At 33.1% G+C, this 15,746-nt stretch overlaps 1 protein-coding gene across 2 annotated transcripts in view; it reads right to left on the bottom strand.

The window, feature by feature from the left end:
* Window positions 1–15,746, bottom strand: part of LOC108727926 (mucin-17) — a 37,261-nt gene that overhangs the window by 11,439 nt on the left and 10,076 nt on the right. The window contains exons 3-8 of one of the 2 annotated variants that reach the window (XM_018456233.1): window positions 9,070–10,402; window positions 7,785–8,452; window positions 7,199–7,255; window positions 6,682–6,852; window positions 2,600–4,075; window positions 2,192–2,344 (exon numbers count right to left, since the gene is read on the bottom strand). In XM_018456233.1, the coding sequence (XP_018311735.1) occupies window positions 2,192–2,344; window positions 2,600–4,075; window positions 6,682–6,852; window positions 7,199–7,255; window positions 7,785–8,452; window positions 9,070–10,402 (3,858 nt within the window). The remainder of the gene's footprint in view (window positions 1–2,191; window positions 2,345–2,599; window positions 4,076–6,681; window positions 6,853–7,198; window positions 7,256–7,784; window positions 8,453–9,069; window positions 10,403–15,746) is intronic. The other variant, XM_018456232.1, reaches the window with a different exon arrangement.

Below are 15,746 nucleotides of genomic sequence, written 5' to 3'. Positions count from 1 at the left end.
ACATATATCTCTATTATATGCACGAATATATACTTTCACTTCTCGCTGTCCAAGAGCGATATTTTCTTAATGAGATGGAGCATGCAAAGTGTCTTTATAGAATCAAGATAGATTGTATGTGCATTCGATGACTCTTGAATTTAGGATACAATATCGAGATAAAATATTAAATTACAGACAGAGATGCAATATGACAGATGGATGATAAATGTTGAGACGGACAGTGAAACGAATATCTGGATTTATTGTAAACACGTTGACAATTTCTTTGATTATATAGTAAAGTACAAAAATTTATTTGTATTACATTATCAAAAATTCAAATAATCGAAAACAACTGAAGAATCACAGAGATACATGTACTTTCAATGTTATCGAAGAGTCGAAAAGCTGTGATATGTTTTCGATATTTTATTAAGTTTTATTAAAAATAATAAAAGATATTTTGCACTTCTATAGTTATATATATATTCATCTAAATAATCCAATTATTATATAGTTTTCTAATTATAAATGGTTCTTGCGGTTCTTGCAGTTATTATTGGAGTCCGTAAATTGTTTAACTTTTTGCATTGTATACATATTCAAATAAATTTATTTTTACATCAATCGATGTAAACTAAATAGTGTTATAGAGAAACATCACGTGTATGTTGGTTCAAAACGACTCAATACTACTTTTCTAATTCACTCACAATTCTGTTACGTTTGTAAATACATTATCATAAGTACAATAAGAATTAAACTAGAAATTAATATATTTATTGTTTTCTTTTCTTTTAAAAAAAAATTTATACTTTTTTCTTAACAGATATATATATATTTGCAGATTTTTAATTCTACATAGTTAAATAAGGACAAACAATTGCTAATCGCGTGCAATGCTAAAAAATCAGTACATTTATTATTAAAAAATATAAAATTGTATGATACAATATTTGCACATATCACATATGTATATAGTGTATGATACGTGTGTGCTATGAGATAACGTGACATGAATCGATGACAGTGCATCTTCCTCGAAGTTAATAAGTCATCTTTCTAATCTTTCGAGACGAATCCTTCTCCAAAGTGTTAGAACGTGATATTTAATGATCTTTATAAATCGACCTTAATCCCAGTAGATCGTTTATGCAATGATTATGTTTGTGCTAATGTGCTCTTTCGAAGCGAAAGAAATGTGCCCTTTTTAGTGCGTTGATATTCACAAATGAACATAAACTAAATCAATCAAGGCTATTGTTAATACAATTTGAAAAATGCATCTGTAACTCGTACGACAGTTGTTATACTTCGGCTATTCGCTAAAAGAGATAAAAAAATAAAAAGAATGTGACGAATTGAAACGATTTCTTATTATCAGAGGATGGTCAGATTAACACAACAGGTTGTTTGCATCGATATGAATAAGTACGAGATTGCTTGATGAGGTTGTGGTGATAGAGTTGGTCCACGATGGCGGCGCAACTGCTTCGGAATCCTCTGGTACTTTCGTAGGGAACACCTTTTAAGCACAGAAAATTACCTCACGTAATTTCTCCTGAAGGGAACCATTAACGCGTTCGACTTGCATACTGTCTTACCTGGATCTTTCTGTCGCGATTTTTTTTTTGTATTACGATTATTAAGACTTATTTTTAGACTATGTGAAAAGTATACTTCATATACAGTAGAGTAGCGTAGCATAGTATTACATACATACACGTATACGCATATACATAAAATATTAGAACTTTATCTTGAAATAATAACAAAGTTAGATGTAATATTCAGTCATACATATATAAAAAACATATAATATGTTACTGTAAATTCGCAATATCGTCGTTATTGTTTTTAAAAGGATTTATAAGTAAAAAGGTTTTTTTTTACAAATATATCAACATGTATAATGCGAGATATTCACAAAAAATATGTGTAACACGAAACATATATATATATATTTACCATAAAATAACGAGAAATACTGTATTATGAAATAAGAATGTCGTGTCGACGCGAATTGCTGCTATTAAAACGTAAAATTAAAGCTAACAAGTTTATGAATTATCGCTTTCTATTCGACTGAGTACACAACATGTAATTGAAAGGTGATTATACAATGTGCATTAGTTAAACAAAAAAAGGTTCGTCTCTCCTCAATGACGTTCCCTTATAAAATTTTTTCCAAAATCCTCAAAAGTCTTACCTCTATTAGTGTTGAAGCCGTAGTCGATGATGTTGTGATCGATGGTATCACAGCTTGACCAACAGACGGTTTTCTTACAAACAATTCTGCTCCTTTGTATCTCGCGCTGAATCTCGGCGGGGAACCGTTAGGTGTTATCCTGGGGGCTGAATTCTATACGTAGAAAAAATTATACATTGTAGTATATTTCTTCCTAAAGTATAAAAATTACAATATATTTCCAAAATAAAAAAGAAATATCTCACTATGAAACACTTCTGCTTGAATATATTATAAAAATATAAGATATATTAAAATTATTTTTTCAATTATATTATAGATATAGAATAAAATTAAGATCCACGTATTAATTTAATTTTATATCGGATAGAAAATAAATGGTTTTCCGAAAATCATTTAATCACTCACTCCTGTATTCACATTAGAATAGGCTCCGGAGAAGATGGGGGTCTTGTCGCCTAAGTTGTTCAAGAGCGGTGCTACGGTGCTCCGTAGTTGCTCCAGCAGCGTGGTGGTATTCGCAGTAAGATACGTGCTTCTAGTGGGGTTGAAGATGTTGGAGTTTCCGCTATTACCATTGCTGCTTCCGGCGATACCGGACGCTTGCGAGGTGGTATCGTTCGAGGTGTCGATCCTCACGCTGACTAACGGATCAGAGGGTGAAGATCGAGTGCTCGGATCGACTTGAGCATGATACTTAGTCGGCTTTGGGGTGATAGCTATGCCGGCGGTCGTTTGCTCGATCGTCGTCGGCGGCTGAACTACCAGCTGGCTAGTTGGCACCTCGGAATGCCTCCTATAAGTCGACGTTCGCGGACGGAATTCTCGTCGCTTCGTCTGCGGAAGTGTCCCTTCCGTACTGGTTATCTTCGGAATGGAGTCGTATGGCGTGAAAACACCCGATTTTTTCCGGATGTACCTACTAGTGGGTCCGACGGTTCTTGACGTCACCATAGAAACCGTCACCTTGTCCGGTTGCTCCTGACTTGTATAACGAGATCGAACGCTGCTCTTATTGCTTGGAGTTATCGTCTTTTCTTTATCGCCCGACAAGTCGTTCGCATTCGGAATATAAACGGGATATACCTTTTCTAACGTGGACGACGAAAGTATATCATTTGCCGTGGTAACGGTCGGTGGTAGTGTAACTTCTTGAGGGAATTCCGTGGGGACTTTAGATTCTGTTGATGCATCAGTGACAGCACCTGATGTTGCAGTAATAGTTTCAACGAATGTTTTATCTAGCTTCAGCGGTTCGACAGTTGTAATGATGGTGTTTTCCTCTATAGCTTCCACCGTATTCGTCAACGTTGACACTTCGTCCCGCGATGCCGTGGTGCTCGTCGGGGATCGGACTTTTGTCGTATCAACAGTCGTGGCGGCTGTTCCTTCTACGGGAACGGCACCGCGCTGTGAAACCGTAATTAAACGTGGTACAGCGTTAAATTCTGTAACGTTCCTCGACGATGTTTCTTCGATGAACGAAGATGTTCTTTCAGAAGTCACTCGGATCTTCTTAGTCGTACCGGGGGGTGATCTAAGTGAAGATTTGACATTTTGGTCTTTTGTTGATTTTCTGGTCTCTAAGATCTTCCATCTGCCTCTTACAATTGATTTTTCTTTCGGTGCACTCGCAATTGTCGAACTTCCATGTGTGGCACGAGTACCAATGAGCTTGCTGGTCGCTTTTGTTGTTTTCTCTATGTTTCTGCTTTCGTTGACCGTCGAAACTTCTTTCGCTTTTGATTTACCGGAATAAGCGGTCGTCGTTACATCGAAATCGTTCTCGTCAACATTCAGTTCGGGTTTGATTAATCTTCTGGCTAACTCCAGTTTCAGCTTGGATCTTTCGGAGAACAGACTCGTCAAACTTGGTTTTGTGGCCTGAAAAGGTCGTTTAAAGAGCTCCATTTTAAGGACGCGACGAAAATCGCCAAGCGTTCGTAAGCAACCTGCCGAAAGCTCAGAAGTAAATTCTGTTAGTACGGCGACCTTGTACAAGGCGTTCGTCTTCCTCGACTCGAAGCAATGTTCTCAAGACTGTTTGCAAAATTCACTCGTGGAAACGTATTATTCTCTTTTTATATGATTACAAAAAAGCTAATATATAGATCATCTAAGGAGAGCTACATCCACCTTTTATTTTTTAAAGGAGGAATAGAAGTCTGATGAACTGAAGTAAGAAGACGATCCATGCAACCAGTTGGCTAAAGAACCCGAACCAAGATTTCGTTGGCGTGGACTGAAATTTTAATCGTTCTCGTCAAAACCACAATCTAAATAAGAATACTTTACACCTTGCAAAGCAAAATAACATAATGTGTGTAATGTAATGAATAAGCGAAATCGTCTACGGAAAATATGCAATAATAGAAAATATTTGAGGAAACAAACGTAACGTTAAGTGCATGAAGTTTAGCGAATTATCGAATACTATTGCTATCAGCATTTATTTGTAAAGCATATTTCTGCATAATATAATTAAAAATAATAAAATTATATAATTTTTTGGAAAATTATAAGCCACGTACCTTTCTATATTACATTTCTATTTGCAAGTCTACTCTATATATACAGTATTTACAAATATGTATTTTTATTAAATTAAATCGGATTTTTTTAGCACATAATTCAAGAAAATTATTTCTATATAATATATAAGCTTAAAATGGTTCGTATTACAATAAATAACTGATATTTCAAACTGTTATTTATAAGCGAGCAATTGTGCTCTTTCACTTATCTTTAATTGAATGTATCCTTCTAATAAGCAATTATACTGCAATTATGTATCATTTTTTAAACTATTTGCTTCCGTACTTCTAGCAATAATAGATATACAGTTCATGGGGCACAATCATTAAATTGCCTTTCTATTTCTTTTTTTCTACTACCAGTGTGACGGTCTCCTTCACTTTTTTTCATTAGACAGCAAAGTAAAATATTCTTATAAAAAGCTGAGTATAAGACAAAGGAGATTAAAAAAATGTTTTATACCGTAACACATTTACAATTTTATTTACATTGCTAATTACACGACGTTGCTTTAAATACTTCTTCATTTTGTAAAAACTGAAGATAACTAACTCTCTATTTAGCACCCTATTTAGTACTTCAATTAATAAACCTAATAATAAACTTTCACGGCATATCGAGAAGCATCAAATTAAAATCAATTATCTGTTTGAATAACAACGTGGTCATTACTTAATTTGCTGCAATGACCTACCTACGAATATACTTTCTCTCCTCGACAAACTGACAACGTAAGAAGAAAGAGAGGTTGATTATATCAAAGTCAGTTTGCAAAATCTCGAAACCAATTCATTCATTACGCGTCAATAATAGACATCTATTCATCTCATTCCCGGTCGTTTCATCAAAGGTACTTGAAAGTAAAACTAGGATCGCAATCGAAAAGATCAGCAAAAGATTATAATGAAAGATTTGAGGCTGCTCTGCGACCTTTTTGCAATTAGATATATCTTGAGAAAACTTCTTGTCGAGGATTCGCCACTCTTTGCGTCACGATAGCGTTCAAATCCAGTCTCATTTGGATGTTCATTGTCACCACGTTCCTAAAGCTTCTGCAAAACGCATCTCAAAAGCTTTCTGGCGAAAGCTTTAAAGAGTAGATTTTAAATTTTTTCAAAATTGTAACTGTTTCTGTCAAGTTTTACCACCACCGATCACCAAGTAAGCTTCACTGGCAGCGCCAGTCATAATGTTAATAATGCATCATTGTCCAGTTCTGATTGGTTCTTAATGATGCATTTAACGTGAATTTGCGTTTGTAGCAACCAATACACCATTCCTTATTTCATACTGTAATTCTTGTCAAGATTTAGTACCCCGGTTGTAGTGATCTCGAAAAGCGGTCGCGTTCAACGATTGACGATCGTAAGAAACGGATCTCTTTTCGCAATACACTCCCTGATAAAAAATGAAATCAAACCGAAATCTCAATCTTTGTATCCAAAAACTGGGAATAAACAGGTGGTAAGGAAATATATACTAAAGTTGGTATTTTTCCTATGAATGGAGATATCTACTCAGTTGATATCAATTAAAAGTAATTTAACATCAAATGTTATAATTTCGCATTCAATATTGTAATTATTACTCTTTAAAACTTTTAGTGTGAATTTTACTCTAAAGAGTGAAATCTAACTCTTATAAAGATTGAAAATTGAACCATTAAACTCTTTCTCAAAACTGAATCAATCTTTAGAGTATCACTCTTTAGAGTGAGATTTCACTCCAAATAATTTAGAGAATATATAACACCATGTGTTAAATTACATTGAATACGAAATTATAATATTGTTGTTATGTCATTTTTAGTTGATATCGAGTGAGTGTTTACAAAATTTAAGGGAAGCACCGAAAATCTCCGGAGCATGGGAATGATAAAGCGATTTCTCAGCAGGATTAGTGCGCAATCCCAAAGTGCCATTAAAGTTCTAACCAAACTACCGCTAAATTCTTACTTGTCGCGTATCTGGGTCGAGTATCGAAGTTAAGGGGTTCGTGGGAGAAGAGACGTGCAAGACTACGTCTGTCGCAAGCACATTTTCCACAGTTCTGTTTTTTTCGGATACATGCATCGTTTTCGTGCTGGATCGTATATGCCGTCGTAATGTGTGTTCCTTTGAATGTTCCTACGTGGGGCATTTTTTTAGCGCTTTATACAATTATAAATGTATAAGAATTATACACGTCGACGAGAGAAGTCACCACCATATTAATTAATTTTACTTCTACCGTATCATTCCCTTTATCGATGTAGGTGTACATGCTAATTGTTTGATAAAGATTCAAAAGATTAGCTATTTCATGCTAAAGATGCATTTTTAACATCCACAGATTTAACTGCCTACAAATGGCTTAAGTTGAGAGAAATAAGATGCACATTGTTATAAATCGTTAATATGTTAAGAGTTAAAGTAAATTAATAATTAATAATTAATTTAGCAAATATGTCGAAAGATCTGCATGCCGTCTTACCTGCAAGTTGGTCCTAGTTGTACTTTTTCCTTCAGTAGGTTTCGAGTTAGAATTTTTCTGAAAGTATTCTTTGACTGAGTGTGCTTGTTTTTATTGTGAATTTTTTCAGCAGTGTTATTAGCAATAAATAATATTATAAAGATTTCACGATAAAAATTCAAAACATTGCGAAACAGAATTGTGAAATATTTTTGCAAAGAAAGTTTTGAAATGTATTTAATATATTTATGTCGTACTATAATAATTTTAGATAAACAGGTACAAATATAGATATAAATACTGTAACTTTACAAAGTATAATAATTTAAACAATTATAAGTAGAAATTAGACTGATAAGATAATTTAACAAATAAATAAATATGTAAAAAATATATCTGCCTGTTTTTATGTTACGCATTTTTATACGTATTCTGAAAAGACAAACTTTAACCATTATCTGTCTTTTTCGTCTAATTTTCAAGATTCAAAATAAAGCTATACTTTATGTTCCTAACATTGGAAAGAATTAATACAAACGTAATAGACGACCAATTTTTTAAGATAAAGTAAAAACAATTTTTCGTATATAAATAAATTCAAACTCACCAATTGAGACAGTCTAGCTCGAAATGCAGGAGGATAATTGTCACTCTCGGGTTCTGTTCCCTTGGGTAGACCAAAGCTTTCGGATTTGTTGAAGGTTTTATTGCCTCTTGTTGTGCTCTTCGCCGCGACGCCCGATACGATATCGCTCTCGTCCTTTACTTTTGGTCTTTTGGTACCTCTTCGTCCGGCTTTTGTATTATTTAAGGGCGTTTCGGTGCTCCTCGGTGAATCAGTGGACAAGACAATTTCGTTGATCTGATCTCGATTAATTGGCGTGGATGTAGTTGAAGAAGAAACATCTTGATTGACGTGACCAGGTCGACGCCTGAGAGTCCATCCGGGATTACCACGTAATTGCGTTTCACTTTTAGGCGTAGTGGTCCTTGGTTCTGCAACAATTGAGGACGATGCCTCGGTCGAACTCTTTCGACCACGAAAACCTAGACCGTAATTAAAAAAATCTTCCTTCGGGGGTTTAATCGCTCGAGAACTTTCTCCTCTATCTCTTCCCCTGTTGCGTGAAACTCGCTCAGTCGAAGTGGACGTTCGAGTCGTTGTCGATGGTCTGATCGTTGTTGTAAAACTGGATGTCGTAATCTCTGCATCCACAGAAGAAATAGTCGTAATTTCGGCGATTGTCGCTTTCGGAATGTAAGTAGTAGTAACATCTGAAAAAAACGTGATTATTTTCAAAATTATGGTAAAGATTATTTTTAAAATTATGATAATATAGATATGTTGCGCTTCTCATTATTAGTTATCAATTCTGAATTCAAGAATGGATTCTCTAAAACAATATTTGAATTATGTAGAGAAGTTTTTGTGAAAAAACTTCTACATAATTAATTTAAATATTGTTTCAGATATCTTATTATTAAATGATCGCTACACTGAAAAAAAATATAGTCAATTTTATATTTATAGTCAATTTTATAGTCAATAAATATTTAATTCAGTACTGCCAACTAAACATTTACTTACAGTAAATAAATATTTGTTTAGTAAAAAGAATGATTGTTAAATCAAATTAATGTTCTTGTAACATTTTCTTGTAACAAATAAATCTTTATATTTAATAAATATTTAGTTGGTAGTATTGAACTAAATATTTGTTAAAACTGACTATATTCTTTTTCAGTGTAATAATATAATCAAAAGCAATTGAAGTGATTTTTATATAAATAAAAATAATGTCTTTTTGAGACGGTTTATTGCCTCCTTGAGATAGATTGTCAATTTATTAATGCTATATTAATTAATGTTTCAGGATTGAACTGTAAATTACCAAGGTTGCTCGTAGCTGCGCGTGACCGACTTCTGGATTGCACCCGGATATCTTGCTCGTCTACCTTGACTTCCGCTTTTGATCTGCTATCCTTGGATCTTCGCTTTCCCTCGGACGTTCGTCTGTCATTACGTCGTGTGTCCGTTTGTCTGTTTGCATTCGCTTCAGAATCGATGTCTGTATTCCTCTGTCTATCGTTATTTCTTGCTTCCGCCGTGACCGCATCTCTCGACTTATGTGTAGAACGGCCTCTCGAATTGACGTTCTTCGAGCTAGATCTGTGTCTAGAATTGGAGGATCGTCTATTCGTCTCCGCAGTTGCGGTACTGCTGGATCTGGACGAACTTCGACGAGAATTTGCAGTCTCGAAATTAGGATCCCTCGTTTTGGATCTGTTACGAGATTTCGATCGATTAGACTGTCTACTTTTCTTCGTGTTCGATCTTGCGATGTCGTTGCTCTCTATCTTTTCCCTGTCCGACCTCGAAGCTTGTCTCGGAGACACACTAACGGACGAAGCCGTGGCAGACGTTAAAAGATTGACGTCTTCATCATTTCCGACTGTCAGAGGAACGTTCACTCTTATACTCTCGGAACCCGACAACGAAACATCTTTTGAGTGATCCTTATGACTGCCAGAATTGTTCGTGCTTTTCGTATCTATTTTTTTTGACATGTTCGCTTTCGGAGTAACATTCTCGATCTTTGAACGTTCCAATCGTGCTTCTTCTTTTTCTGATTTTTTGCTCGGACTTTTAGCTTTCTCCACATTTTCATTTTCCGGAGATTTTCTGGTTGGGATTATTTCACCTTTCGATTCTCTCCCGTGATTCACAGAAATCTTTCTTCCTGTTCTTGATCTTAAGTGATCCGACTTGGTAAACACTTCGTGATCCAACTTTACATTGTCCACCCAGATGAGGGATGCGTCCGAAGACGTTCTTCGGGAAGCTGTCAATCGTTTCGGCGTTCGTGACTCAGGCGCGTTCTCTTTATTGTCGTCCCTCGTTATTTCTTCTTTAAGAGCCTGTGTAGCGTGTGATTTTTGACGATTTCGTGAATTATCAACACTAGTATTCAAATGCCTCGAACTTGTTCGTGATGTAGTAGTAGAATCATCTGCCGCCTGTGATTGCTTTAATTTTGTTCGCGATCTAATCGAACCTTCTTTCGCAAAATGCGTTTCATGCTTTTCTAAGTTGGCAACTGCTTCTGAACGGGAACTCTTATCGCGAGGCAACCTGGTTTCCGGTGTAGAAAGACTATTCGATTCCGTCGTTGATTTAAAGTTGTATCGCGCAGTACCGCGATTCGTTATTTTCTGTCTATCCGTCTGAAAATGTGCAGTTATATATTTATAATAATTTTATCATCGTTTTATTAGTAGGTCAAATTACTATTAATTAATTGCATTATTTCTATGTTACAAATCTTTGTTCCTGGAAAAAAAAAAAGAAAAAGAGGTTTTATTAATTTCTGGAACAGAACGTTTTTAATGATATATATTTCAAAACATTAACCCGATTAAAATCCGTACAATTATTATATAATTACTGAAGATGCTCTAATTATCAAGATGCTTTTTTATGTTAGTTAAATAATTGACGGTAATAGCGTTAATTATAAATGCGAAGTAAAAGGCATAAGAACTTTCATGAGAACGGATTACTGCATGTGCTAAATACTTAGAAAGTCCATAAATAACCGCCCGAGGACATTTTAGAAATATCGTTTATGTGATCGATAATCGATCAATTAAAGGCTATAATTGTTCGATTAACATATGTATAGTTAGACGATTAACGTATGTATAGTTAGATGATTATGATTTCTGCGTTTTAATATGAAAAAGATAAAATGTATCGTTAATCAAAAGTACACGTCGAGAGAAAGAAACGTCCTAGAGATACACGGTAATCCGATTGCAAAGATACCATACCTAATGAAATCGCAGGAAAGTACCAATTATACAATTAAGAGAATCCTCTGAAATTGGGATTAACGCAGATGGTAATAACCGGTTTTGACGGGTCCGATCGATCAGCTATCGTTGACAATAATGCCTGACAAACGCAATTAATTGCATTTCCAGTTGTTACGGCAAATAGGCCGTATTCGTCACAGATTATACCTTCACCGTTAGCGTTAATAAGCGGCATTAAAATCCTCGTGACTACATTGACCTGTCGATGCTTAGAGGAAAACGGCTCTAGCGTGCACACTTCTCATTTGAAATTTTTCTCCTCCTTCTTCGCAGTTGCAACAAACTTGTTTTCAATATTGGACGTTTGCACAAGATGCAAATGAGATGACAGTATCGTTTAATCCGTCGAATTTTATGAAGCAGTTATTGTAATTTTTCGTATCAAATTAATTCGCAGTGAATCGATAAAACTGTAATCCATTTATGGATAAATCCAACAATCCATTGACTCAACAATATAGAAACTTAGAAGTGCTTTTGAAATATCGCTTTTGGTGATATATTTCAAAGATCTTAATTAAATAATAAAAAATATTGAGAAGATTTACAAATTCAACGAATTCCAACAATTTAAATATTCCAAATTCTCAGTTAATCGATTGATCTGGATATAAAAAGCCAGACGTTCAACGATAAATGTTTGTAGATTTATACCATAATAGTAAAGAATTAAAAATAAAACTTTTGAGGCATCCACTGATATTTTTTTCAAAGAAGCTACGTGATTTGCGAGTTATTTTTGTGTTTTAAATGCCAATGTTTCGTAAAATATTGCAATTCACTTTACCAGGAGAACCACAACCTGATACTTAGAATATGTGTGTTAAAAAATTATTTAAAATCTTAATTCTTATATCGTTTAAATATTTAAAATATAAAATATAATACAATACATAAGAAGTTTAAATAGTAATATATTATCATAAAATATAATAAAATATTTTGTATTTATATTGTATAAATATTAAATGATAATTCTTTAATGTCAAAAAACTGTCAACAATACTTATTTCTGGATCTCCAAAATCTTTCACAATCAATAGTTCCTAAATATTAAAAAAATTCTTTTTTTATCATCCATATATATAGACAGAAATATCTCAATATATTTCATATTTCTACATATGAAATGAAAAATGTGAGCCTTTAGAACAACAGCTGTGATAGTGTTATATGCGATTCATGATATGTGAATATGCGTTCTAGTTTCATTACTATCTGTCTAAGTCTTTTAGTCGTCGTGCTATCGATACTGAAAGTAAAAGTCGGTGTCACGTCACGCCACGCTATTCCGCAAGGCATGCTGTTAAAAACGAACTGTCGCGAATCTAGTCGATCAGATTTGCGCGTAATCAAAACGAAGAAAATTGGAGAACGAACTTGGAAATTAGTATGTAAATTTGATGGCTTCAGTGAACATAGATGAAAGATAAGAGGATTATCAAGTCATTTAGCTATCAAAAAACAACCTTTAACGTTCGTTTCTTACTTGTTGGTACCAAATAAAAAATTTAATGGTACCACTATCCTACTCTTCTTTCAACCACTCCCACCAACTAATTTTATTTTTTTTTTTCACTAAAAATTATCAATTCGACATTGAAACAGCAGACCTGTGTATTATTTTCGATTTAGCAAAAAAAATTTATATTCAGGGACGTAAAGATTAAAAAACAGTGAAAGAACAGTGCCTCAAATATGATTTTTTGTTGCATTTTTCGTGAAAAGCCTTTATGATGTGAACATTTTTAGAGGAAGGCGATGACCGAGAATTGCAAGATACTTATGCTAAATATTAAAATAATTAAAAATGAAAAATATAAATATTTTTTATGACTATACATAACGCGCAATCGAGTAACTTGTTCGAAAAGAAACGTACGCGTTGTCGACGGAATTTATAAAGAAAAGAAAGGAACGGCGGGTAGAGAGTTCCGGGACGATTCATGTAAAAAGGAAGTAATGCAAATTGCGAAAGAAAGTCGAATTAATACAGTTATGACGCGTAGAAATCGAGAAAATTTTCGGATCGCCTGACTGCCTGACGATTATTACGAAATAGGTGCTTGTAACACACCGTGCGGATATTGGAAAAGTTCTTTGAACAGGTGAGAGGCTCGACTTTGCTCCGCGAAGGTGGACTGCTTCCACACCGACGAATCAAAAGGGTCGTCTACATCTGGGCACTATTGTCCTTGTCCTGTACCCCGATGGAATTTGTATCGATAATATTGTATTCAACCCATTTAATTCAAGCAAGTTCCATATGCAATGACCTTCTATACCTTTTGACGTATCGCCTTCTTGCGAAAGTTCACAGAATCATGTTGTGAGGTCGTTCTGCTTTTATTCAGTCTTTGTTATATATACCTGTATATATTTTTTCCGTTTACGAGCTATATAATTTACAATTTCCTTATCATTAACTTTACACGTAGTTAGCTTTAAGTGGATCTATTAGTTACCTACGATTAAAGCAGTAAAGGGTAATAATAAGGAATAATTAATAAATTTAAATCGTACAAATAATTATTTTAGTTCAATACATTTCTTTTACATGTTCCATTTTTATGTAATTATCAAAATTATTGCAATGTTATATTATAATAATTTTGATAATTACATAAATATATAGTTAGATTTTACATCAAATACTTGCAGAAACCTTTTCTAATTGTGAATATGTATGAAGATATATATTGTCAGTATTCCACAATAAAACATATTTCAAAGATAAAAAAATTGAAAGTTTTGATAAGTATTTATAATCATAATTTTAACAAATGCCCGAATTATTTAGCATTTTTGGAGACAAATATAGGAAGTTATCACGGGTTGGAAGGCTTTTCAAATATCTTATTTATTATCTTTATGTCACGCATATATAATGAGAGTATACATAAGAGCGACCTAAAAAAAAACTGGTCCGAATGGGCCAATTTTCAGGGTGTGGTCTCGGCGCCAGATCCAACTCAAGCAGTTTATAACAGAGTTAACTTAAGGATCGTTACTTTCACCCAAACTTTTATTCTTTCTTGGATATATATTTTACATTATATATAAAATATACTGAATAAAAATATATCTAAAAATGTCAACATTTTAAAGATTATATAATACTATAAAAATTATTTATTATAAAAAAGATATATATAGTACATATTTTATTTCATGCAATATAAAAAAATAAAAGACAAAAAATTTATAATGTGATTTATATTTAATTTATCCTTATTTAGAACAATCAGCATATTTAAGCGTAAATAAATGATAGAATTTTTGCAGCCTACAAAAACCAATTAAGTTATGAAATCTTATTCTTTATTTAAATTTAGATGAACTTTGTATTCTTTGTACAATGTAAAATTTTTATTAAAAATACAATTAATATAAGATATTTAATAGGTACAATCTATTATTTGACCATAGCAAATTATTAGCTTTACTTAAAATTTGTTTAGAAGTATTAACTTCCCTAATTTATGTTCTTAAAATTAAGTTTTCGATGATTCTAAAATATTTTATATCATGTCGCTCTATTGATAGAAAAGTAATACATATAAAAATTAGCATCTTTTCAGTAGAATATTTTTTTAATTTAAGCAATACTTTAATTAAGATAATGAATATGCATAATTTCACTTTTGTTCATATTATGCTTTCAATTATAATGTATATTAAAGTGTTGTGAATTTTTAAAACTGTCGTTTTAAAACACGATCGGTTTCAAACACTGCAATTTAAATGACAATTTTTTACTTGTGTCACTTTTACTTGTATCAATGAAGAGATATAATGTGAAAATGTATTTTGAGTCTGAAAGTAAACAGTTTCCTGTATTTATATGTAGCTTTATTAAATTAATAAACAAAAGATATTATAAGATCAATAATATTAAAAATTAACGTGTGATGATATTAAATAAATGTTAATACAGAGAAATGTTTACACTTGAATGATACTTGATTAAATGATATCAAAGAGCTTTTTGCACCTGCAGGTAAATGCAAAATGAATCACTTGAATGCAATAATCTTGACTAAGAGTTTAAACGTTGCAATGCAATATAAAGCAACTTTTCCCGTTAACGAGCGAAATCGAACGATAGCTGAAGGACACTCGAGCATATATACAAACATCACAAAGTTGAGTGCAGCGTAAACGACGTGAATAGGTTACTACGTGAATAGGTAGTTAATGCTGTACTTTCGACTTCTGACCTTTCGGGATAATTATGTGTTTTGAATTCATGTGATCAAATTAATTTATGCGCCCCGATCTTTACAGCTCTCCTTAAAAATTATCATTGATTTTATGCATTCGCCTATGAAATACAGAAATCACTATTGGAAATCTGAAAAAAAAGAGAAAGCACATTCTTTATCGGTATCCAATCTTAAAAAGAAATATATTAAATACATTGAGCTATTTTAAGAGAAATTTATGAAATATGATAATAATATTTTTGTTTACGGGCTTTGACTCTTGTATAGCTTCTTAGCTATATATCAAAAGTCTTTACTTATTCCGTGCATAATTTATTTTATGGATAGTTTCATATATTTAAGCTAATGTATTCGTAAAAATATAAAAATATTGATTTTTAATATAAATTAATTTAGCATTTAAGTTCTTAATGGGATTGAGAAAGAGAGAAAAAAACGCGATAAAAAGCGAGACAGCTGTAAAATAT

Source organism: Mycetomoellerius zeteki, unplaced genomic scaffold (genome assembly GCF_001594055.1).
Source record: "Mycetomoellerius zeteki isolate Tzet28-1 unplaced genomic scaffold, Tzet1.0 scaffold564, whole genome shotgun sequence".
NCBI lineage: Eukaryota > Metazoa > Arthropoda > Insecta > Hymenoptera > Formicidae > Mycetomoellerius > Mycetomoellerius zeteki.
Note: the sequence above shows the minus strand (reverse complement) of the source record. Positions and strands in the feature narration are given on the sequence as shown.